Raw genomic sequence first — 23,620 nt, 5'->3', positions numbered from 1 at the left:
TACTCTTTCCCTAGTTGCAAACATTGGTGCAATTAATATATTTGTTAGAAACAAAGGAGTTAAATTAAGCACAATTTTGTACACTCTTACCTTCTCTTGATTCCATTTTGTTGTACACTTACTCTATGCTTTTAAGAAATCTCATACAAATACAGATAAAATCATGTCCCTTTAAAAAGACAGAGCAAAAATTTGCATTAATGGTTGCACCTGTAGGGAAGAGAGATAAGAGCAAACCGAGAGGTAGAACTGATAAAAAGCTGCTGTGAGCACTTGCCCAGCCTGGATAAAGGGAGTTTCAAGCTCCCTAGGCTAAGAGTGGAGTTTATAGGTGAAAGGAAAAATGGAGCCTCCAGGGTGTGAGCAGAGGATAACAAAGGTCTCTCTAGCTGACCTTCTGAGGTGTTTTGAACATCCTGTAAGCGAGGAGCAAGCCTGGGCTATCTGCTTTCAGTGTTGCAGAAAAATAGAGCAGGTGGCTCAGGGGCTGTGCACACCTCTCCGTTCTGTGTTCATAAAAGGTTCTAGGAGCATCTTTATCCATGCTGATGGTACTGCTTCCTTCAAGGTCTACCACAAGTCTGGTAAGAGCATAGGTATCTGCAGATGCTAAGAGTTGTTTCCATAACAGGCTGAAATGTGAGGACAGAGTAGGGGAAATTTATTTTCCTCTGTTTTTTTTGGTTTTTTTTTTTTTTTTTTTCTCCTCTCTCTTTCCTATGTATGTTGTCCTGAAGCTCTTCTGCCTGTGTTTCGTTTCAGAGGACTGTAGATGAGTGGTAATACAGATGTATGACCTACTAATTTCTCTAGTAGTGCTATACAGAGTCATTTGGTTCTAGGGAAGAGCTGTGATGAAAGCCTTCTACCATTTATGTTATTTGAAATAAATAGTCTGAGGCTTTGTTATGTATACTGCTCTGTTCATCTTCCAGTGTAAGGTTCCTTTGTAATGGTAACTGTCACAGCAGATTTATGATTGATACTTTCCCTTTTTTGGTCACTATGTGTAACCACCAAGTGGTAATAACTCTGTATTATGCAGGGTTGGGTTGGGCTGCAGCAGAGGTTAGTGCTAGGCTAATTCTTCAGAGACTAGAGTGGGTAGTAAAGATTCTGTGCCTTCCCTGGAGGTTGGATATCAATTAGCAAACAACAAAATGCAGCAGCAGTTACTTTGGGCTAAAGCTCACAATAACATGAGTCTCCTATGTTGTTTTCCAGGACTGCCCAAATACAGGCCCACCTACTTTCCCCAGGTGGGACAGACTTTTGTCAGAGGAGTTAGTTACCTTATTAAAAACAATGGTTCCTGTTCCCCTCTCTTGAAAAGGGTTCTGGAAGCTGTTCATCAATGCCCTTACAGCTGTCTTTTTCCCTGACCCTTGTTTTTTCCCTTTCAGATGTAGGCAGCATTCAGCAATCAGAGGACAAGGTAAGCCCGTGTCTTTTCCTTCATTGTGTGTGCAGATATAATCCTGTTGTAGTAGAAGGCCTGCTCAGGAGATGCAGATGTCTTGGGAAACTATCAAGGTGCTTGAATTTTCTGTGCCCTGTGAGAATGACTCCCCTGCAACCTGGAAAAGGAAACAAAATGCTTGACTGAGCTCAAGTAAGACAATGGGACTGGGAAACAATGTGCACAGATGTTGTCTTTTTGTCCTAATAACAGATATCTTAGGGATGCCAGTTAGGGCCATTTAAAAACTTTAAATCAGCTTAAATGGGGGGTATTTCCCATCCTGAGACATGTGCTCAGTCTTCAGGAGCAGAGGAGGGAATGGCTGGAAAGTAAGATCTGTGATGTTCTCCACAATGCTTTGTGCTGCACTGCTTCCTTGGTCTCTGTCTGCAGCTGTTGGAGTACTTGGGAGTGGTGATCTATGAAGCCCTGGACTGGGGAATCGACAGCCAAGTGGAGCGAGAACTGAGCAAGCCTTTGGAGAAACTGCTGTGCCTCATGTTGAAACTGAATGACGAGGCAACAGAACCACCAGTCACCCTGCAGGATGTTATCAAGGTTTCCTTCTTTCCCCTTAGTAAACATTGCAGCTTTAGAGGAGTTGATGGAACAGTGCTGTTGACCAAGAGGCAAGACCATTTCTGGGAAAAAGCTGCGTGGGCTGTTGGAGGACAGAGAGGGAACATTGGCTTTCCCATTAGAGGGAAAAGGCAGAATCATTTGAGATGTTTGTAAGTGCCCATGGAAAAGAATTAAGAAGGAAGACTGAGTATGCCTCTCCCACAGCTGTGTCTACAAAGTCCTTCTGTACACAGTCTCCAAAATCAATACCTAGAACACTATGGATACTGAAAAAAAATAATTTTCCATAGTATTTGGCTTCTGCAAAGTCTGGGATTTGAATGTCTCAAGCAGATATTTTTCTCTCAGCCATAATTTAAAGGTATGAGAAACTTCCCATCCCTTTGGATGGGATCCCTTGATCAGGGCAAGCGATTCCATTTGCTGTGGATTGTTGTTCTTTGAACTGGAAGCTTCCCCTTTCAGGTGCTTGTTTCAAAGCACGCCTTAGTGAAAACAAGATACACAAATTACACAGCTACTTCCATTATTGTACATAAAATATTGAACATCTTCCTCTTTGTTCCTCTGTATCTGCAATAGAAGAAAAAATATAAAGGGGCAGTGAAGATGATTTTTACCATGGATTGAAGAAACAGAATCTTGCTTTATTCCATCCCACCATGTTTGTTTTGGTTTTTTTTTTAAATTTAAACTTTTTTTAATCACTGCACTTCTTTCAGGCCTGTGAGGAGCACTTGTCCAGGCCTTCTGAGGCTACCAGCCATTATGAAATGACCTGTAGGAGTCTGTTTACTGAATATGTAGAACTTCAAAAGCTTGTGACCATCATCCAGACCTCCAAAGAGGTATGTTTAGATTACCTATTAGCTGCTATTCACTCTACCTTCACTCACCAAGTTCTAAAGTAACATTCTCATTGCGCTAGAAATGGAGCACCTGGATGAAGTTCTGTTTTCACAACGTGAATAGCTGCTGTCTCTGGACCATTTTTATTTATTGTAGCATTTGAAAGTTTAGGTGTTTGAAGCTTCTAGGCTTTTCAGATAAACGTTAGTAATTTATGCTGGATAGATAGGAGATCACTGAAGAGTGTAAAGTGATGACCTCATGTGCTTGCTTTTCTCAGAGACTGAGAAAATTGGATGTGGAAGATTGGTTGGAAAATCCCATTCAAAAGAAGAAAACCCGTGGTGTAAGAGATTTATTTTCTTCATTATGGGGGACTGTTTTGGTTTTTTTTTTTTTTTTGGTCAGGGTTAGGTTTCTGAGGCTTTGCATTGATTCTGCTATGAAAAATAGAGCTTGAACAAAAATTAAACTTCTTAGGCTGTTCAGGAGCCTGAGTAGTTAAAGACTTGTTTGCAAAACAAACTGGGGAGTGAACTTAAACTATTTCATATGTCAACCTCACATGGACTTCTGTTCTACCCAAAGATTGTCTTTGTGGTCCAACTTAAACCACTTCTAAAAATTAAGTTGGAGGCAGTCTTTGGAGTGAATGCCCACAAGTAGTTACGCAGGCTGTTTCTTCCCGCAAATGAGCCCCAAATTCCAGCTCTTGGCAGGAACTGACACCTGCCAAAAGCAATCTGTTCCTTTCTCATAGCTGGAATGAAAGCTCCCAGAAAACTCTTCTGTTGTTGGTAATCCTGGGGTGGACTAGTTCACCTTTATTATGTGGTGTCTCTGTTGGTCAGGACTGGCAGGGACTGAAGGCCAGTAGCACTGTCCATCTTTGTGAGTGAAGGAGGGTGAGATTTCACTCCTACCTTCTGTGCACTGCCTTTCTTGTCTTTGCCTTCTGTGCTTCCATAGATGTTGGACTCTGTTTGGGGCAGGGAAGGCAACTTACTGTGCTTTTTTCAAGGCCCTACACAGTCAGGGCTCAATCAGAAACAAATAGCTCTTCAGGCTGGAGCTCTGCCCAGCATAAACAAATGCTCTGTAGTCTGGAGTCTGTGGAGACAAACAGCAAGCCCCAAGAGACTTGTGGACTTGCTCCCTTTGTCTAAATAGCACTTGCTTTGAAGCATGCTCAAACTATTTGTATGAAAATGTTTGTGAAATGTGTGTTTGGGCATATTCTCAATTTTGTGATCTATTAAAATAAACTGGCAAGCTATCTCAAACCACAAACTCATCAACTGCTATAGCTCTTTTCTGCAGGGAATACATGAATAAATACATGGGCTTTGCCATGTGGCCTGAAGGCCAGTGTATTTGGCCTCTGCTCCTTCAGGAGGCATGAATTCCAAACGCTGGATGTCTGTTGCGAATCCTCTGCCTCTGGTTTCCAAGTCCCTAAAGCACCAGTTGATTGCACTGCTCTGACAATCTCTTGAGTTTAAAATAACCAGGATACCAGTTTCTCTAGGATCCCACAGGTTAGAGCTGATGTCTTGAGTGGTGCTAAGCAGCTAATGTGCTCCATGGACCACACTTTTTCATGCAAAACAGAACTTCTGAAATGCAGACCACAGCCTGTGGTCAGATCACAGATACTGTGAAGTGCTGTACAATTTCAGCAGAGCTTATCTGTACATGTCCCAAGTTGATCTTCACCTTGAAATCTAAGCAGTGAGACCTATAAGAAACACAGCTGTCTTAGTGCTCACTTGTTGAACTCAAGGTAATGGGTTTAGAGTGTTGTAGCATTTTGTGTTGTACTGCATAGGAGTACATGTTGTGTTGTGGAAAGTTTAGGTGGCTTTTGACAACACATGGGATGGCAAAAATAGAATAATTGCAGTGATCCAGTCAGTAAGGAAATAAAAGCGTGAGTGATAATGGAACATCTGAAAAATGTTTTGGGTGTGTAAGTTGCTCTGAAATGGTCAGCTGAAGGCAATTCTTGTCCCCAAACTTACGTGGCAATATTACAATACAGAAATGTCTCTTCAGGTCATGTCTTTCCGTCAAGTTCCGTCATCATGTGAAACACAACTCTATGAAGTGCAAATGTCTCAGCATAAGCTATTTCAAAAGTCTCTGGTACTGATGAGTTTGCCCAGAGACTTCTGTCTGTTCTCCCACACAGTATTAATGTAGTCTAGGAGATATGGCAAGTGTTTGCTCATTCTTTGAGAGTTCTAGTTCTCTGGAGTTGAGGTATGACTACCAAATGCAGGCTAAAACATTACAGCAAAAATATCTGTCTTCTTGAAGGCAGCCATCAGTCAGAGCTTGCATAAGACTCTTCTGGTATTATACCAAGATATCTGAAGGGATAAGTAGAGAGAAGGTGCTTCATGCTGTAGGTAGAAAAGAGAGAGAAGCCTCAGTCAGATACTTTGTTCTGAGGCAGTTTGCTAAAATGTTTTGCTTCCCTTTCACTGTTTATAATACAATGACTTGTTCTTGCTCAATTTGCCACTGGGATCCAGATAAGCTGTTGATTTAGCACTTCCATTACAATGTTGTCTAAACATGCTATTGAGTTGATTATTTTTTTCTCTGTCTTTAACTTGTGTTGGGTTATACTGCATGCCTGAACATCCTCAGATAGTAGTACAGAAACAGGATGAGCAGATGTCAGGGTTTTTAGCTTGTCTCTAGGCTGAGATGGCTAACCTATGCTGCTGTTAAGATCCCCTGTCTACTTGTCTTCCTCTTTTGTTTCTGGACACCTCAGCCCCTGGTTTTCTAAAAATCTGGAGGATTTTAATGGTGATTTGGGATTTCATTCCCAGTGTTTCCTAGGATCCAGTAATATGAAAGCACTCTGGCACCTGGAGCACTTGCAGAAAGAAAATAGGTCTATTTATTTACCTGGCAGCAAAAGCTGTATTTTGCTGAAGTACATCCATAAAGTTAATGACAAATTTTGGGAATGAACCTGGTGAGCCAGCTATGAGTTTCCTTGTTGTAAATTAACTTCTGCAAAGAAAAGTAATTCTCTGCTTAGGTACTGCACCCTGATCTGGAAGTGAGTAGAATGGCACGTTAAGGACACAGTTCTGTGTTTCTGAATGACTTCAGCTGCTGAGTGTGCCCTGTGACATGGAGGGACGAGGGGATGCTGCTCCGTGAGTTCTAGCCAGCTACTGACTTGGCCCTTGCTGGTTTCTCCAAGGCATCCCTGTGGCCCAATGTCATCTGTGAGCTGCAGACTGGTGTGAGGCTGCGCAAGGCCGCCGAGCGACCACAGCGTTGTGGGTCTCCAAAAGAACGTATTCGCTCTCCCTATGAGATGCTTCTGGATGACATTCAGCAGAAGAGGTACACCCTGCGGAAGGTGAGTGACTGGAGTCAACAGACAACTTTGGAAACATCCACTCTGCTTTGTTTCTGGGCAGTATGTGTTGAGACCTCTTCTCCAAAGGCATTTTTTCAAAGGTACATTGAAGTCCAGAAGTTTGGGGCTCTCAGCTGTAGCTCAACGTTAGATTACCCTGTTTGTCCACCCAAATACTTAGTTTCTAGTTATTTAAGTCAGGAGTAGCCACAGTTTTGTGAATCAGCATAGTAAACCTCTTCTCCCTCCAGGGTCAACCACTGACTTCCCTGCAGCAGTTATTCTCCCCTGTGCACAATAGTTGCATGGAACACATCCTTGTTTCCTTGTGCTTTCCACTTTGGACACTTGTGGCCTTCCTTCAGCTGTGCCTGGCATCTTCTTGCTTTCCCTTCCCAGATGCTGTGGTGTGTATGCAAGTGCAGAAGCACTTTTGAGACAGTTCTCTGCTCTCTGCCTCAGGCAGAGGCCTTTGGGCAGTGCACTCAGCTACTGCAGGAATTTAGTCAGGGTAAAAAATGTTGAGCCCCTCACAGGGAGGGGCAGAGACTTCCACCTTCACTACTTCGTTGGTGAAGATGACCAGATACAAAAAGGTCTGGGGTGTCTCTAAAGGCTTGTGATGCTCTTTGCTTGCTGCAGCTTGAGCTGGGAATGATGAGCAGATCTAAAACATTGGCACAAGGCCTTGTGGCATTGGCGTGCTTTGCAAAAGAAGCCTTGGCAGAAGATGAGACACAACTCCTCTTGTAATAAAGAGCAGTGTTAGAAAAAGTGAAAATTTTGCATACTGCACTAGACATCAGCCTTTTTTCCTCTTTGTTGGTGCTGCTAGAGTTCAGCAGATTTAAAAGTTTCAGCTAAACCATGCACCTCTACAAAATCCCAGCTCTTGCTTGGCTTGACTGTGCCTCCAGCCTCCAGGTAATGCTATGTCATGTGTTTGGAGATGTTATCCTGATGGTTATGTAAATTAATAGTATTGGTAAGGAGACAGTGCATCATAACTAGTTTTTACATGCAATGTACTGTCAATGCACTGTGCAGTACAGAACTGTAACACAAGGTGGCAGGATGATCTGGGTCTTGATTTATTTTTTTATTTTTTTTTTTAATCTTTCCCTTTTTCCTTTTTGGTAACTTTTTCTTTGGTCCGAGAGAAGCACAAACATGTTTGAAAAGTAGTAGTCAGAAATGCTGAAAGAAAGCAGAGTGCTACTGCTCAGGTCTTTGTGTGGGCTTTTAAACTAGGATTTCCCCATCTGCAAAGCTGTTTTAAAGCTTCTCTAGCAAATAGTGGTCTAATTTGCAAATGAATGAAAGCACAATGAAAGTGGGGAGCTGTAGTGTTGTTCTACCTGCACTCCCACGTGTTCTGAAGTTGTATACACAAGTGAAAGGAAATGGCATAGCCTCGAAATGCGAGTAAGTGAACAAGGCAGCTAAAGACGTGCATGTGCAATTGACTTTTTTGTCAGTTCTTCCCTACGCAGCAAGCTCAGAGCTTGGTGCTTCACATGAATATCTGCCCTGCAATTCTATCTTGCTATTGTTCCTAGTTTATGTCGGGCTGTAAGCCAGTCTCTGGGACTCTGGCTTACACATACAGCTGCCTGCTGCTAAAGTTCTTGTTACAGTCTTGTTAACCCGTTCAATTGCTCTCCTCCCTGGAGCCGAGCTCTTACTGATGAACATGATGTGACCATGGTGCTTGTTGGGATCACTCCTGACACTGAGTACAGTGTTTTCTCACTGCTTCTCAGAGCAGTTCGTGAGCTGTTGGGGCTAAAAGGCTTTGTACTCCTTGTGCAAGCCTCTAAGGGCTGTGCAGTACTTCTGATTGCCTCTGGTTTGCCACCGGCAAATATTTCCCTACCAAAACCCCATACAAGGAAATGTTATTATTCTGCACTTCCCAACTCCTTGTTTTGTTCTGGGGGCAGGGGGGTGTTTGTTTGGGGCTGGGTTTTTTTTTTTGAGGTGTATTTTTGTTTGTTCTTCTTTGTTTCATTTATTAATGCTTTCCCCACCTCCCCTGTTCCCAAATCCTGACTTGTATCCTTCACTGTGCCACAGAATGGCAGAGTGTACAAGGAGCAGAGTAAGAGCTATTTCTTAAGCATCATTTCTGCTCTTTCAGGTGACTATCAAACAAAAGCACAGGGCCTCCATAGTTGATGTAGCTGCTCTCAAGCCTCATCTAAAGCCGGTAGGTGACCTGGTACTGCATTTGATGATAGCAAAACAAGGTAATCCTAGAGGTAACAGGACACTTTGAAGGAATATAAAGCTAATACCTTAGCTACTGGTTTGTATTTGGGAGAGGGTTATATTAACCATACTTAACTTTTGAATAGACCCTCTTGCCAAACATGGTATTAAAAAAATGGGAGTTGACATCTTTGTAGAAGAAAGATGATCTTCCTGCTTCCTCCACTGCTTCTTTAATTTGCAACATTTTATGGTCTTGAGAGAGCTCCTGGAGTTCTTGATTTCAAATTTGAGAGTTGCTAAAGTATTGTACTAAGCATAGTGCTGAAGCCTGTCTCATGTGCGGGGCCCAGTGCCTTCTTGGGTGACAAGCACTTGTAAAACAGTGCCATTGCTAATACAGTTTTCCTGTCACCACTGGTCTCCTTGCTCTAGCCAATGGCTCTTTGTGGTGCTATGCTTTGCCTGCAGATGTTGAAGGTGAAGCTGAAACAGCATGTGCCACTGGAGCCCAGGTGGCATGAACAGCTCATGGCAGAAATAAAACAACCACCAAAGCTTCGGGCAGCAGCACAGGAAAAGAGGAGCAGGCCCAAAGGTATCTGCTACAGAGTGACCTAGCAAGCTAGCAACTGAAGTCAGCATTGGCTGAAAATAATAGATGTCCTTGGAAAGGAAAGCCCACTTACCTTTTCAATAACATTTGTAATGTAAAGGGTGGGGAGGAATACAAATTTTGTGTGATAGAGGTGGTATGGCATAAGAATAGTTATTTCTAAAAAATCTGTTTGTGGCTTATTAAGACTCAATGATATTTCAACTTGCCCTTCTTTTTATGGATGTTCAAATTTGTCTGTCCACTAAGTGAAATTACAGGATTTTGACCATCACCTAAGAATAAAAGATTATGTAACTACTGGGACAAAGCCTGGCTAAATCTCAAATTCCAATGTGTGGGTATCAAATTTGTAGTTTTCTTGTCCCAGCTCTGTCTCATTTAATCTGTGAGTATGTGGTTTTTTGTTCTCTCTCTCCCCTGCAGAAATGCTTGAGGCATCAAGTACTGCCTTGAACTCTCCAAACAACAATTTCTTACATCTCCAAGATGCCAGTACTGAGTTTAAAATTACCAGCACTAAAACACAGCAGCTGGGAGCAGGAGCTCAGGTGAGGAGCTTTAGGTGAAAGGACTATGGAGAGGCATGCATACTTCAGGAATTAGAGCTGCAAGCATATACATGGCCTGGAAGGGAACAAATCCTAGCATAGGAGATCTTGTCTGAAAAGTGAACAAATGTGGTACTAGTGGGTTCACTGAAGTCCTTTCCTCTACAGAAGCTCATTTCATGTGTTGATGTATTTTGATTTCATGTGGTATATTAGCTCATGGAAGGAAAACTTAATGATGTATTTTGAGGAAGGAACCTGATGGGTGAATTCCCATTTGTCTGTCTGTGGAGTTATTTTGGGAGCACTGTTCTTCAGTAAACCACAATACACAGTCTTTGGGTTCTTTAACTCCTGGCTCTGTCATGAAAAGCTTGACTGCTTGGTTCTGGGATTCAGTCTGAGCATATTCTGAAATTCTGTGGAACAGAACTTAAGCCCTAACACATCGTGTCTAGCACAGATGCTCTGGCATACAAACAGGAATCTGTTTTCTGTAAGTATTTCTGTGTGAAATGCAGTTGCCTAACTGAGGAAGACAAATATGAATTATAAAACCAGAAAATCTTAGCTATATTTGCCCCAGTCTGAACTACTTGTAGGAATGTTCAGCAGTTGAGAGCCCTGTGGTTGATGTATTACTGCTAAACTAGAAGGACCTTTATATGAATACTAGTATAATCAAATTTGTTTTCTGCTTTTCTAGGCAAGGTAGAAACAATACTGTTGAGATAAAGCATTGGGTTTGAGTTGAGGTAATGAGTTGGGTTAGTCACAGTCTCTTGAACTGCTCTGCAGTGTTGCTACATGTGAGCTGGAGCCAAGAAAATGGTTCCAATGCATTCCATGGGTTGTGTCGGGAGGATTTTCCAAGGTTGGTTCCTGAACAGATGAAACTTTAATACTAGTATCTACTATTGGACTTGGGCAAGAGAGAGAACAGGTGAATTGGAAACTTCACTAACTTGGCTGGAATTTCCTAGCTGTGGAGTGCAGGGGGAATTACCTTTATATTCCAAGAAGAAATAGAAAGTTTCTAAATGTGCTCCATTGATTTTTCTCTCTGCTCCACTTCTGGCTGAGCCTTCAACATTTCTGATCAGTCGTGGGTGTCCTGGGTTTTGTTAGGCAGCAGTACTTCTGATGAAGTGGCCTTGGTGTCTCTTACATGCAGATTATGAACATCCTGTCCTCTGGTCTACAGGAAACCATTCCCAAGCTGCCTGCCAGCACCTGCCTTCCCTCCACCAGGCTATCAGGAGTATCCTGCATCAGCACAGGTCAGTGCACTTCTGGCTGCACATCTAAACCAGGTGACAAAGTTCAGCCAGTGGCCTGATGGGCCCCCAAACCCTTGGGCTGGGCTCAGTGTACACTTCTTTAATCACCTGAAGATACTTTGCAGGAGAAGTTCCAATGCTAAATAAAGAGTCTGAGGAGGTGCCCTTAGAAAATCATTTCTCTGCAGTTGACTGAAGCTTGTGTAGCTCCTGCAGCTTCAAAACAATGATTGCATGTCCCCAAAGGCCTGACTGGAATTTGCAGTAAAAGCTAAATGAGTGGTTTGAATATTCAAGTGGAAAGTGCAGCATTTCATTTTATTAAACTAAATGGTGCTAATGAAGCCTCATCAGTGCCTACTGACAAGCATAATTTCTGTAACCTCTGCTTTTTCTGTGATCTGAGCAGATGGGTTGGAGGGGGAGAGATGTAAGCCTTGCTGCCTTCAGAAGGCAATGTAGTGCTCTTGAGTGTCCAGCTTTCAGGGTGAATGCTCAGAACCTGACAGTGGGTTTTCTGCACCCTAAAACTCTCTCCTCCTATCCAGGTCTCACTGCAAATTGCATGTCTCCTCCCATGAGTGCACCCACACCAGGAGACATTAAGCCTAAGTGTTTCCTGAGCACTGGCCAACAGCAGCTGCCTCCTTACAGAGGAAGGTCCAGATCTTTAGAGAGAGGCCTTCAAAGCAAGCAGCTTGTAAGTACAACATGTCAGCAAGCAACCCTGGTCTGATATACCTGGTAATGACTTGTGCCTTGATCCTCATGAAAGCAGTAGGCATGCTCTGTGGTTTTTGTCTCGGGACATAAGGTATACCCATCTGAAGCTGGTATATTATTCTCTCCTTGGAGGCATCTTAAGAGAAGACTGGATGTCCTTGTGGTGGCTTTCCCCTTTGAATGATATGAAATAAAATTATTTCTCACCCTAGAAGAGAAAAATACCATGACATGACTTGAAAGTGTCCATCAGGGCTTCCTCAAACAGACTGTAATTGAGAGTGGGAATGTCCTGCTTTCTTCATGTCCCTTCCTTCTCTCTAGATTCTGATATGCTCACAAGTATCCTTTTAGCTGCAGTAAAGGGCAATAAGTAGCTAACAAAATGTGGAGAGCACAGCATCAGTGACTTTTAAATGTGTAATATATATAGAACTGAAGTAACTGAAGTTATAAGGCTCTGAATTATGGTTGTGGGAGAAATAATGGGGTCTCTGTGCTTCTGTGCAACCCTCTGAATTATGGCCTCACCTTCTGCCCTGTCAAGGTGTGTTGTGCCCATGTGTCTCTTTCCTTCTGCATCCCTCCTTGCCCCACCTTGGCAAATCTCTGACTGACTTCTTTGATGCCTCTGTTCAGCAGTGTGGTGGGGGATGCAGGTGTGTTGGGGATTAAAGCACAGCTCTCTCTCCTGGCTGACCATGAGACCACAGCTTCCATTTGTATAGGGCCAGCAGGTCTTGGGAAAGAGAAGGGCAAGAGAGTGTTGTGCTGTGGAAAAGGATTTTGTATCCAGGAGAGGCCAGGGTGGCATCTGTTCTGTGGCCTGCTCCCAAGGATAAAATGTCTCCAAGTAATCTTGAAAACTGTAACAACCACTCACCTGCCTGTAGTAGTTTCTCTGCTAGTATTGTCAAAGAGTCACCTGGTAACTCCCCATCACAAGCAAAATGGGGTTTTGGAGAAAAATGCTCCTGATCCTTTGGGACCCAGTTTTGAGATGACCTCCCCAAATAGCTCCTTTCTTCATCTTTATCTGATGTTCAACTTCTGTCCTTCAATAGGACTGTCCCATTCCTACCAAGTGGCCATCGCCAACCATTGCTGAGCTGATTGGAACCAGATATGCAATGATGGTGCTGGAAGGGCAAGGCCTATTCCAAGGAGGTAGTGATGGTGTCTTTCCAAGAGCAAAGGTATGTTTCTCCTCCTTGTCTTCATGCTGCCCTTGCCTTTTCAAAAGCTGGTTGGTTTCATGGCCCTCAGTGCTAAACTTCAGAGGCACCCTCTGCTTCAACTTATCTTATTCATAACAGCTGATCTGAGTTTGGCCCTAGGCTGGAAAATTTTTTTAGTATTTGTGTGGTGATGGCTTCTAATCTAGCTTAAACTGTGTAAATTGCCTAGAAAGTAGCTCAGCCTTTGCTTGTTGCTTCTTGTCGGATTTCCGTGCAAGGGGAGCTGACTGTCATGACCATTGGTCAGCTCTGAAATCCCAAAGTAAATAGTTGGGATTTGGTACTCCTAAACAGTGAGACAAAGCTGCTTGACTCAGGCTCCCACATCCGAGTTGTGCTGTCCCACCTTGCCAAGTGGACATGAAGGTGGGGGAGATGGGAGGACAGGGAAGGAGCTGTATAGCTTAGGGCTGTTGGTTGTTCATGTTTCTCAACTTCTGGTTTATCCCCAAGTCTCCTTTAGAGGGGGTGTGGCAACCACCCCTCCAGAGCAGATGTCCTGAGTACAGGCCCTTTGCAACACAGATGTGAGGAAGTCTGTGCTTCTTGGCTTTTGGGTCATTTTTTTTGCCCTCATTTATTTAGCAGTATGGACAGAGTCAAAGGTTCTACTAGCAGAGCCATGCTACTTCCACAAGCTATCTGATGCTCCTGAGACTGAATCCTTGTTTTCTTCTCACCTTACTGACCCTGCTTTAACTTGCCTGTTCTGTGACTATTCTAAAATGGCTTTCTTACCCACTGCTGTTTTTTTAGCTTTCTCAAGTTCTACTTCTCAAGATAATATCACTTCTGACTGCCAGCTGTGTATAAATGTGCTCTTTTTTTATAAAGTTCAAGCGACTCATCAGCTTCCGTATGACTCATTTTTTGCTTCAGGATTGAATTCAAATTTTCCCTGATTTAATCTCTTTGGGATTTCTGCAGTCTACCTCAAAGAATGTCTCTCTTCTTCCCTCTCTCTTAACTAGCTACTGTTACACTCTTGCACAATACAGCTATTGTTTGCTCAAGAGCCTTTTTTTAAACTCCTGTTGTCTGGCAGCTGCCCCAAACCTCTGCATTATAAAAACAGTGGCCTACAAGTAAGAATATTTTTTGCCTTTTTAGCTTTTAATTCCTGTGTCTTTGCTTTTCTTTATTGGACCTCTGTTATTGTATATGAATCTAAAGCCTTTAGAAGGTTTGTTTACGTGCTTGCTCTTTGGCAGGCAGTGGATACTCTTGGTACAAAGATGTTTCCCATTTGCATTCACAAATAACTTTCCTTTCCACAGATCTGTTTCAGCTGCCATAAGCAGATGTTTCTTAAGTGGCCTTACAACTGTTACCTCTGCAGCAGGTGAGCTGGTACAAAAGGACTGAATGAGGAGGGAGAAAAGAATGAAAGAACAGTGCTGGGAATTCTCAGTATTCATCACTTGTATTACTGGATAGGAACAGGTTGCTGAGCCCTTCAGCTTTGCCTTACTGCACAAGCCGGGCTGAAGTGTCTACAGCTGGGGAGGATGTGGAAAATCTTGTCTCTGAAGTAGTATCTCAGTTTTAACTCTTAATATTAAGTCAGCAATAGCCAAATTTCCTGTGCTAGTATTAAATTAGTTTCTCTGAGATCACCCTCTGCATTTTGCTCTAAAGGCGTACTCTAGCTTCAGCCAAGGGCTTGAACAGGTTCTGGGAGGGGGTCTACACCAGAATCTTCTGTTGAGGAGTGAAAAAGAGACCTTCAGTCCTTGTGACTGGGAAAAGAGTTGAGCCTACTTGTATCCACTTATTTGTCAGAGGCTTTCTGTTCATGGGAGAATGAGAGGAACTTCAGGCTCATTAAGGCTCACTTTACATCTATTTGAAGCAGTTGTGAAGCACTGAATTGATTATAAGCAGCAAGTAAACAACCACTGGAAATTGAGCAACTGTCTGGTGGTAGTGCTGGGTGAAGTGTAATGAGCATTTGCAGATAAAGCCTTGAAGCTATGGATGTTGACACATTTCAAATTATTCAAACTGCCAGAAATAGGAAGGCTGGCAAACTGAATAGTGGAGTTCTCAGCTTGCTCACTTTTCCATCAAGTGATTCTGCCACAATTATGAATTCAGACTTAACTTGGGAATGTCCCCTGTAGCTGCAATCTTGGTATCTACTGAGCTTTAATCAAATGATAATGCTGGAGAGTTTTTTTCTTTCAGGGTTGTCTGCTGTGACTGCTGTGTTAAGGCAAGTCTAGTCTTTACAACAGCATATGGGATTTTTACATTTTCTGCTTTCCCTCCTCCTCACTTAGTCATAAGAAGCTTTCCCCCATCCCACTGGTACCTCAAAACTACCCTCCAGCTTGTTTCTAAGAAAACAGAAGAGGGAATAGTATGAGGTGTAAAAGTAGCCATGGTGACACAGATCTCTTGTCATACTCAACTAAAACAGCTCTGGTTCTTCTTTCTTTCATCCTGTGTAAAGTGGTTGGGATTACACTGGGCTCTATTTATACAAGGGTCAGAAAGTTCACTGCATTAATGTCTACCTTTTAAGTGCACTAATAAATCAATTGCATGGCATGCAAAATGTCCTGCTAAGAAGGAGGATGTGTTTCCCTGAGAACTCAGGTGACTTGTGTTGTGATTCTAGATGTCCATGCCCTTCAGAATGTGTTTGCATCTCCCACTTCAATTGCTAAAATTTTTGAGACTATCCAGAGAGGAGGATCCAGCTATTCAAGAGCAGAAGAGTTCCAAGTTGCTACGTGAAATAGAGCACCGGCAGTATTTTGGGTAAGCTGGAAGAGGGTTGTTCTTTTTTTACCTTGAAATATGTCACCAGTTACTTATGCAAAGCTACAACATGCAGACAGTAGTATGTAATATTGGGCTGAATTCATTCAGCTGAATGTTCTGTTGAATGGCTGGTTTTTAGCCACTAGTCTAACTAGCCCACAGTTCTCTGGATGTATTGTGGATTTTAGGGGACCCAAAGGGAGGAAGTGTGGATGCCCTGAAATACATTTTCTGTTTTGACTATCAGGTTTGTGACATGGATTTAGAAGTGTCCATATTAGTCCAAACATAGAAGGTTCCTTGCAATAGTTTCATAGTATGACAATTTCCAGACCCCATCATATTCTATCCCCCATAGCTGGAGGTCTGTCACTACAACCGAGGAGTAGCCCCTTTCTACCTAGACATGAAATATCCTAATTGTGGCTCAGGTGTAACTGACTGAACAGTGAAGCCACAAATGGTTTCTCAGTCCCTCTACACACATACAGACACTTTCCTTTTTGTCTCCTAAAAATGAATTATTCCAAAAAGAGATTTTGACAGTTCTGGGTGAAAAAGGCAACATGCATAAAAGTGCAGTATTACAGGACTGAAAACATACATTATCTCTTCTTTATGTTTTCTTTTTTTTCCAAAGCAGTTAAATTTTCTACTGGGCAAACTGGTACCTTTTCTTTCTTCTTGTGAAACCATTCTTTAATGTACCCAGATTAAAGACACAGTAGTTTCTGGTTATAAGGCTGGTACTTCAGTTGCCAAAAATTAGGAGTAGTGTTCATTACTGAAGTTAACTGCATGGGGCAGGCAATGGTTTGGTCTGTGTTGTAATGCAAGTGCTGCAGAAGAGGCCTGAGAGACTGCATTACTGTCATAATGCAGGATGACAAAAAAAGTCCTACTGCATGAGGATTCAGCCATAACCTTGGACCAGACACAGATATCCATTAGCCCTTTGGCTTATATACTGTCAGTAGAGAGAAGGTATCAGTAAATGAAGCTGTTCTGGTGCTTTTTAGCCTTCCTAAGTGGTGCTGATGGCTCTTTTGAACCTATGCATTTGGCTAAATCACTTAGCAGCCTGGGAGAAGATGGAAGAGCACCATGCCCTCTAACAGAAACATGGGTCAGCTTTCCTGCTTTTGTTTTTCTCTCTGCCCCTCCAGTGTACCTGTTGTTTTGGAGCCCCATGGCCTAGCACAGCCCTGGTGCTGTTACACAGCAACCATGGCAGACTGGCTGACTGCAGACATCTGTACATGGTGTGAGCAATACCTGTTGAATGTGGCTTCCAGTCAACAGCACAGCATCCCTCTCAGGAGAATTTCCTGGGCTTGAGCCAAACTGGAATGATTCTACTATACATTTCTCCTGTCACTTGTTATGTACCTGGAATAAATGAAACAGTTTTATGCACCTACTGATATAAAGGCCTGAATGGAAGACCTCCCTGCTGGTTAGTCTAAGCAGGAAGCACAGTTAGCATTTCTGTATTGTGAAGTATTCTAAGGCTTTGTGGGTTTTAGAACTGTTTTAATTCTTTTTATGTGTCTTGGGGAAAATAAATGTTGAAGCACTATCAGGCCTCTAGCATTTCTTTCTTTGCACCTGCAGCTGTCATTGTTCTGTGGCACTTTTTGCATTCATTGCTGAGCAGACTTCATCCAATGTACTGAGCACAGGGAAACTTTTAACCAAAAACCCCCATTTACGAGAGGCTTGGAAAGAGGAGCTCTCAGTTACGTGATCACATCACCCTGCATTTTGCAAACACTCCTTCCTGACTACTCTTAGCACTTAAAACTTACAGCTTTGATGCATCTACAATTGCAGTGATAGCTGCTCTTTCTGCCTACATTAGGAAGCAGATTCGATTTAGAGAGCTTGTTTTGATTTCTTTTCTGTGCACTATCATGCTTTGGTACCAGAGCTTTCTCACAGAAGTACCTCTCAATGCTATCATCACCTGAAGGGCAGACAGTTGTTCTTGAGAGATTCTTGCTCATTGTCTTGGCCTTAAGCCTTTGCCCTGGAATAAACTGGACTACTGCAGTCTTCCACAGGGGTTTTTTTGTGTATTTAAAACAAAAAATGAGATATTGGATAGTACATTTTTCTTCTCCCCAGGAATTGTCTGTATGGAAGGGATGTAGGGCCTGATGGAGTTTGCCTTGGTGAGTTTTGCAGGGCCTGGATAGACAATGTTGAATGGACTTGTAGCTGGAATGAGTCACGCTGAAGAAAATAATGGCTGGGAAGGGCCAGTTCTAGATAGAGGAGAAGGGAAGAAAGACATGTTTAAGCTGAGCCCAAGGTCTGTATCCAAACTGCCAGAAGGGTCAATACCTCCAGCTGACTTGCACTGGCCTGACTCTGCTTCCTTCCAGCTGCCTGTCTGCAAGCTGATGCCTACTTTCAGGTTTGGGCAAGCTTTGCAAGTAAATAAATGTGGGGAAGCTGGAGCCTGAGCTTCCTTTTGGAGCACATTCAAGTGTTCCTCATCCTTCAGTCAATTAGGAGGGGTGCAGCCTGCCTGCCCAGGTCCCCTCCTGTGTGTGCCAATCGCTGGTGCTGCTGGAAGGCACATCCTTATCAGGCAGGTGGGCTCCTTGCAGGCTGCAGGGAATGACAGCCAGGCCACAGGTGCGCTTGCTGGCAGGATGGGCACAGTGTGGGGCCAGGGGCATGAGGCGCTCTGGGACGCTTGCTGAGTGAGATAGTTTAGACGGAGCCAGAAATGAGCTGAGATCAGCCTGCTTTGAGTAATGTGTAAGGTCAAAATGCTGCTCAGAGCCTGGCTGCGGCAGCAGGGAGAGGTGGCTGTATGACATTGAGATGGACTTGAGTTCACCTGTGGACCAAAGGTAGTTCTTGGTTCTGTCTCTTGCACATCTCTTGTGGGGTCACAGGGGCTTGTTTCACTGCCTTTCCCTACTCTGTGACCGTGACAGGGCTGATGAAATGCCCTCGCTTGCAGAACAGACAGGCAAAGTGGGGGGGGGGAGTTTGTGCTAAGGGGCAGCCTTCCCTGATCTAGCATGCTGGGGGGATAGCTGCTGGTCCCAGCATTCCTCTCAACGCCACCGGTTGCAGTGGCCAGGGGCCAGTGGCGGTGAAAGCCCTGTCGTGTCCCCTGTGCCCGAGGGACATCTGCGCCTTCCTCATCCCGGCTGAGCCGGGACACCTCCTGTCCGCCAGGGGACAGCCGCGGGCCGCGCCGCCCGGAGCCGCGGCGGCAAAATGGGGCTCTCTCAAACATAACTGAGACTTACCTCAAAAACAACATGCACTTACCTCAAAAGCAACACAGATTTTACCGCCCTCGTTTATTTTTATTTCATTTTTTTCCTCCCCGTGGCACTTCCCCAAGCCGGGGAAGGTCTACTGGCATGCGGGGTGACAGCAGTGGGGAGGCTGAGGGGGAAGGTGAGGGCGCAAGGGTCAAAGAGCTGGGACAGAGACACAGCAACACAAAAAGGAGGTTTTAGGTGGAGGGGAGAGGCCTGACTGCAGTAACATCATGCGGCTGTCAGAGTAGTTTTGTGTCTGCTGTTTGAAACCAGCTGGGGAAACGTGCTCCGGTAGAATCACGGAATGGCTTGGGTTGGAAGGGTCCTTAAAGAACATTCCAACCCCGTGCCATGGGACACCTTCCACTAGGTCAGGTTGCTCCAGCCCTATCCAGTCCGGCCTTGAGCACTTCCAAAGAAGGATGGTGAAGTGTCTGGAGGGAAAGCCTTATGAGTGAGGAGTGGCTGAGGTCACTTGGTACAAACCTGCTTGAATAACCTCACCCAGGGCACTGCTGCCAGCATCTTCTTGTCCAGGTTAGAGCTGGCTTTGAGTGGGGTTTTCACCCTACACCTGATTCAGTTTGGCTTAATTTTTTTGTTGTGTTTTGTTATAAAGGATAAACATAAAGGCTTTCATTTTACACATGAAATAAAACCATAGATGTAGTGTTGGGCAGGATTAGAGTTTAAAACTCTGTGGGCAAATTGGGGAAATGGTCTGGAAGAAACAGGACGCAGTTGAATAAGGAGAAGTGGAAGGTCGTACACTTGAGCAACAATATGAACTCCCAGAGTACAGAGGAGGGAGTGATGGGTTAAGTAGCAATTCTTCAGGAAAAGGATCAAAAGCTGAATGCAAGTCAGCTATGTCATGGTGTCGAGGTGATGGAAAATAAGTTAAGGGGAGATGTGGTGTAATTGGATCCAGCCCAGCAGAGAGCAAGGAGAACAAGCGGAAATGGAGAGACCATTACCTACCAGGGAAGCTTGAAAGAACTGAAATTCTCTAACCCAAAGGAGGATAGAGCTGAAGGTCTTAAGCACATAAAAAGGCATAATCATTGCTCCTTGTCTGTGATGGAGGAGAGGAGAGAAAAAAAGAAGGCTTAAGTCACAGCAGGAAAGGCTCAATTTAGATGTTAGGAAAAACTTTCTAATGACAGGGATAATAAAGAATAGACTGCCTAGGGAGTGGAGAGCTTTAAGATCAAGTTAAGTAACATCTGTCAGGGATGTCCGAGGTTTAGGTGATCCTGCTTGGGTTAGTGGAATGGACTGGTCTGACCTTTCAAGGTCCCTTTCAGCCCTAATTTTTCAGTGGTTCTGTGGGCTGACATTAATCTTCTTAATGGTATTTAAACAGTCAGCAGCTTCTCTTAAGTAACTGCTAGCAAGTCTCTTCTCTTGCCTGCGGTTTAAAATTAACTTAATTTCCATGCATCACTTTCGCCCTCCAGCTCCCAAGTCCTGCATAGCGAACCAGCAGCTGAATTCCTTGACTGCCTGTCAGTACCTTCCTTGTGACTCTGTAGCTGCACGTGATAAAAAAGGGATAGAAATGCTGCATATTGGTGGCTATGCCATCAGTGTGAGGGTGCCCTCATTTTCTGCATTTATATGCAGGAGATATGGTCCCCCTTCCTGAGACAGCCAAGTCTCATATGTGGGTATTTCATTTGGTGTGCTCCAGGGACTTTCCATGTTGCCTCTAGCCTTCTGAGGCAGTTTTGTCTTGCCCTGCCTCTGGCCAAGGCTGGCCTGTTTTTGAAAGGCATCATGACAGACCATGGGCCTTCACAGCTGGTTTGTCACAGGGGTCTGGAGCACAATTTCTATGAGGAACAGCTGAGTGACACAGGGGTATTTAGCCTGGAGAAAAGGAGGCTTAGAGAAGACCTTAGCACTCTTTAGAACTACCAGAAAGGAGGCTGTAGCCAGGTGGGGGCCAGTCTCCTCTCCCAGGTAACAAGTAACAGGACAAGAGGAAATCACAAGGAGAGGTTTAGATTGGATATGAGGAAAATTTTTTTCACTGAAAGGGTTGTCTAGCCCTGGAACAGGCTGCCTAGGGAAGTAGCAGTCACTATCCCTGAAAGTGTTTAAAAAACCCTGTGGATGTGGCATTTAAGGTCATGGTTTAGTAGTGATGGTGGTGCTGGATTAATGGTTGGACTCCATGATCTTAGAGGTCTTTTCTAACCTTAACAATTCTATGGTTCTATGATAAGGCTTGAGTGTCCAAGCCCAGACACTGCCCAGGGTGTGTGGCACTTCTGTGTAGCAATGTGTACAACAACAGACACTATAATTAACACATTATCCACAAATTATCTCTCTTCAAATGGCTCAGACTCCTGAAAGAAGTCTGAATTTGGCCCTGGGGCTGGGCTCCCTGAAGTTACTAATGAAGGTGAATTACATTTTTCATCTGCCAACAACAAAGTAAGAGGGAGAGAAAATGTCAGGCTGTGATGAGCAGCATCTGCTTCTTGATCAATGCTGTTGGAAAACAGGAGAGCTGGTGAGTGTGTCTTGAAGGCAGCATGTCTGCAATTTCTTAGTCTTTTGCTTTAAACAGAAAAGATGGTATTTCCATAGCTGGGAAAAACTGTCCCAAAGGGGAGAGGTAATCACTGCCTGAAAGTCCTCTCCTTTGAAAAATAACTCTCTGCCAGGCACTGAACTGCATGTGTGGAGTGTGGGAGGGTGAGCCTGCTCAGTGTGACCATGAAAGCTGGGTGAGTATGGCACCATGAGGATCAGAGGTAGGAGATCAGCAATACAGGTGATAGCCATAAACCAAAACAGGTTATCTGTAGTCAGGAAAATATGAGGTTTCCAAACCTTTGTTGCATACACCTTAGTTATTTACCTGAACCAGAAAAGATAACATTTCTATAGCTGAGGAAAATCATCCCTAATGAGAGAATATCTCAAATACTGCAAATATGTGCCCACCGAGAAGCAGTCACAATTTCTCCCACTAATGTTATCCAATAGTTTTAACCAGCCAAGATAATTGTGGGCCCGATACAGAGGCCTTCACATTTGCTTTTGTTAACTGAGCAAGATCACCGCATGACAAGCGTTAAGAACTTTATTTCATACGTGTGAGTAACGTATAAAGAAACAGAGTGGCCACCACAGCAGCAGGTTGGAACACAGGGCCTTTCACTCTCAACTCTGAGCTCCTTCTTCCAGACCAGGCTGCCAGCTCCCAGACGTGGCGGGGCTGTTATTTATACGCGTAATAAAACGCCACCTGAATGCAGCTGGAGTCCTACCTTTGAGCAACGCTAGCACGCCAGGGACTTTATTTACAGCTATTTCACTTTGCCTCTCTTGATGCTGGGAATGAGAGTTTCAGGTGTGCTCCCCTTTTAAAAAAACACTGTGAAATATGCATATGTTGAAGTGGGTTGTGCTCTTGTGGAGCCTATATCCCGAACTATATAGTAACTGCTTTGTGCACAAATTTTACAATTCTGCTCCAGTGAAAATGTATTGTCAGAATCACAACAGTATGAATCTGACTCATTAAATACGACTTAATTTTTTTAAGCAAATGTTGGGATTAATACAGATAGAGCAAGCCTATAAGGCCCTTGCAAGGAAAGGATGAAGCAAGCTTACTCCTGAACTGCTGCAATTTGGGAGGGGTGTTTTTGGAAGTGCTATAAAAGTCATAACTTTCTCAAGGTATTCTGAATGCTGCTGTATCCCGCAGGATTTGGGGAAAGGATGAGATTAGCCACTTAAATGTAAATTTATTTGCACAAAGCAATTTATGTGAAATTCAGCAGGATTTTTCAAGGTAAGAGAAAATCATGACCTTTTTCATTTTTTGCCCAGACACCTGGGAACCTCAGGACCAGCTACACTTGAGTACTCTGCATTTCAGGTATTGCAAACTCAAAAGTTTCCCAAGTGAGGGGTGCTGCCAGCTGCAGTGAGCTTGATCTGTGCTTAGCTCTGGAGCTGGAGCCAGACGGAATGCTGACGCAGTATGGCTGCAGGCCTTTCTGCTGTTTTTACTCTGTGGAGTTTTTATGAGACCATATCTGTCAAACGTATGTGTGAAGATAAATCAAACAAGCACAGCCACGGCTGTTAAATAAATGTGAAATCTGAGTGGCTTCCACCAGCCCCTCGGTCCCTCCCCCTCGGCTGCCGTGTGTACTGAGTGTTTTATAGACACAGCATGGTGAAGGATGGCTGGTTATGAGAAAGGGAAAGCAGCAGGGAGGCAGCTCCAAAGGAAGGGGTGACCTTGCAGGGGGAAGCAGAGAGCTACAAGATGGGTTTGGGGCTCATGCTGCTGAAATATCTGGGTCTGGAAAGAGCCTGGTTTGAATCTCGATGACTTTTGAAGCAGGAGAGACTCAATAAATTCCATCAGGGATGTGGTCTGACTGCTGTGATGGCATCCAAAATGCAATGAAGAGGGGGATTCAGCAGAGCAGACAGGAAGGCACTCCATGAGAAGTGTAATGAGATAGACCACGTTTGGAGCTAATGCTGTGTGAGCACCACAAGGTTTCCTGCACCTTGAATACCAAAGCATGAGAAGGACATCAAGCTTCTGCATGCCTCACAGCCTGTCTTCTCCCAAAAAATAAACCAGTCTTGACCTGATCACCACTCATATTTTCCCACTA

General features: G+C 43.9%; 1 protein-coding gene across 1 annotated transcript; it reads left to right on the top strand.

Annotated features, from left to right (window-relative positions):
- The first annotated feature begins 343 nt into the window (after nucleotides 1-343).
- On the top strand, nucleotides 344-18,934 carry LOC131580011 (protein spire homolog 1-like). Its single transcript, XM_058840666.1, has 15 exons — nucleotides 344-584; nucleotides 1,404-1,435; nucleotides 1,856-2,020; nucleotides 2,767-2,892; nucleotides 3,174-3,239; nucleotides 6,120-6,281; nucleotides 8,422-8,490; nucleotides 8,964-9,090; nucleotides 9,535-9,659; nucleotides 10,864-10,939; nucleotides 11,488-11,639; nucleotides 12,727-12,858; nucleotides 14,178-14,242; nucleotides 15,088-15,210; nucleotides 18,763-18,934. Exons 1-15 carry the CDS (start codon nucleotides 344-346, stop codon nucleotides 18,932-18,934), a joined length of 1,833 nt encoding a protein of 610 aa, XP_058696649.1.
- Nucleotides 18,935-23,620: the final 4,686 nt, after the last annotated feature.

This window comes from Poecile atricapillus, chromosome 1 (assembly GCF_030490865.1).
Source record: "Poecile atricapillus isolate bPoeAtr1 chromosome 1, bPoeAtr1.hap1, whole genome shotgun sequence".
NCBI classification, from domain to species: Eukaryota; Metazoa; Chordata; class Aves; order Passeriformes; family Paridae; genus Poecile; species Poecile atricapillus.
This window is presented reverse-complemented; position numbering and strand designations above follow the sequence as displayed.

Excerpts from the sequence above, each read along its gene's own strand:
- LOC131580011 (XM_058840666.1), top strand. The coding sequence starts at position 344 with ATGGAGCCTCCAGGGTGTGAGCAGAGGATAACAAAGGTCTCTCTAGCT. Across the intron at positions 1,436-1,855 it reads TTCAGCAATCAGAGGACAAG|CTGTTGGAGTACTTGGGAGT; the intron begins GTAAGCCCGTGT and ends CTCTGTCTGCAG. Across the intron at positions 2,893-3,173 it reads TCATCCAGACCTCCAAAGAG|AGACTGAGAAAATTGGATGT; the intron begins GTATGTTTAGAT and ends TGCTTTTCTCAG.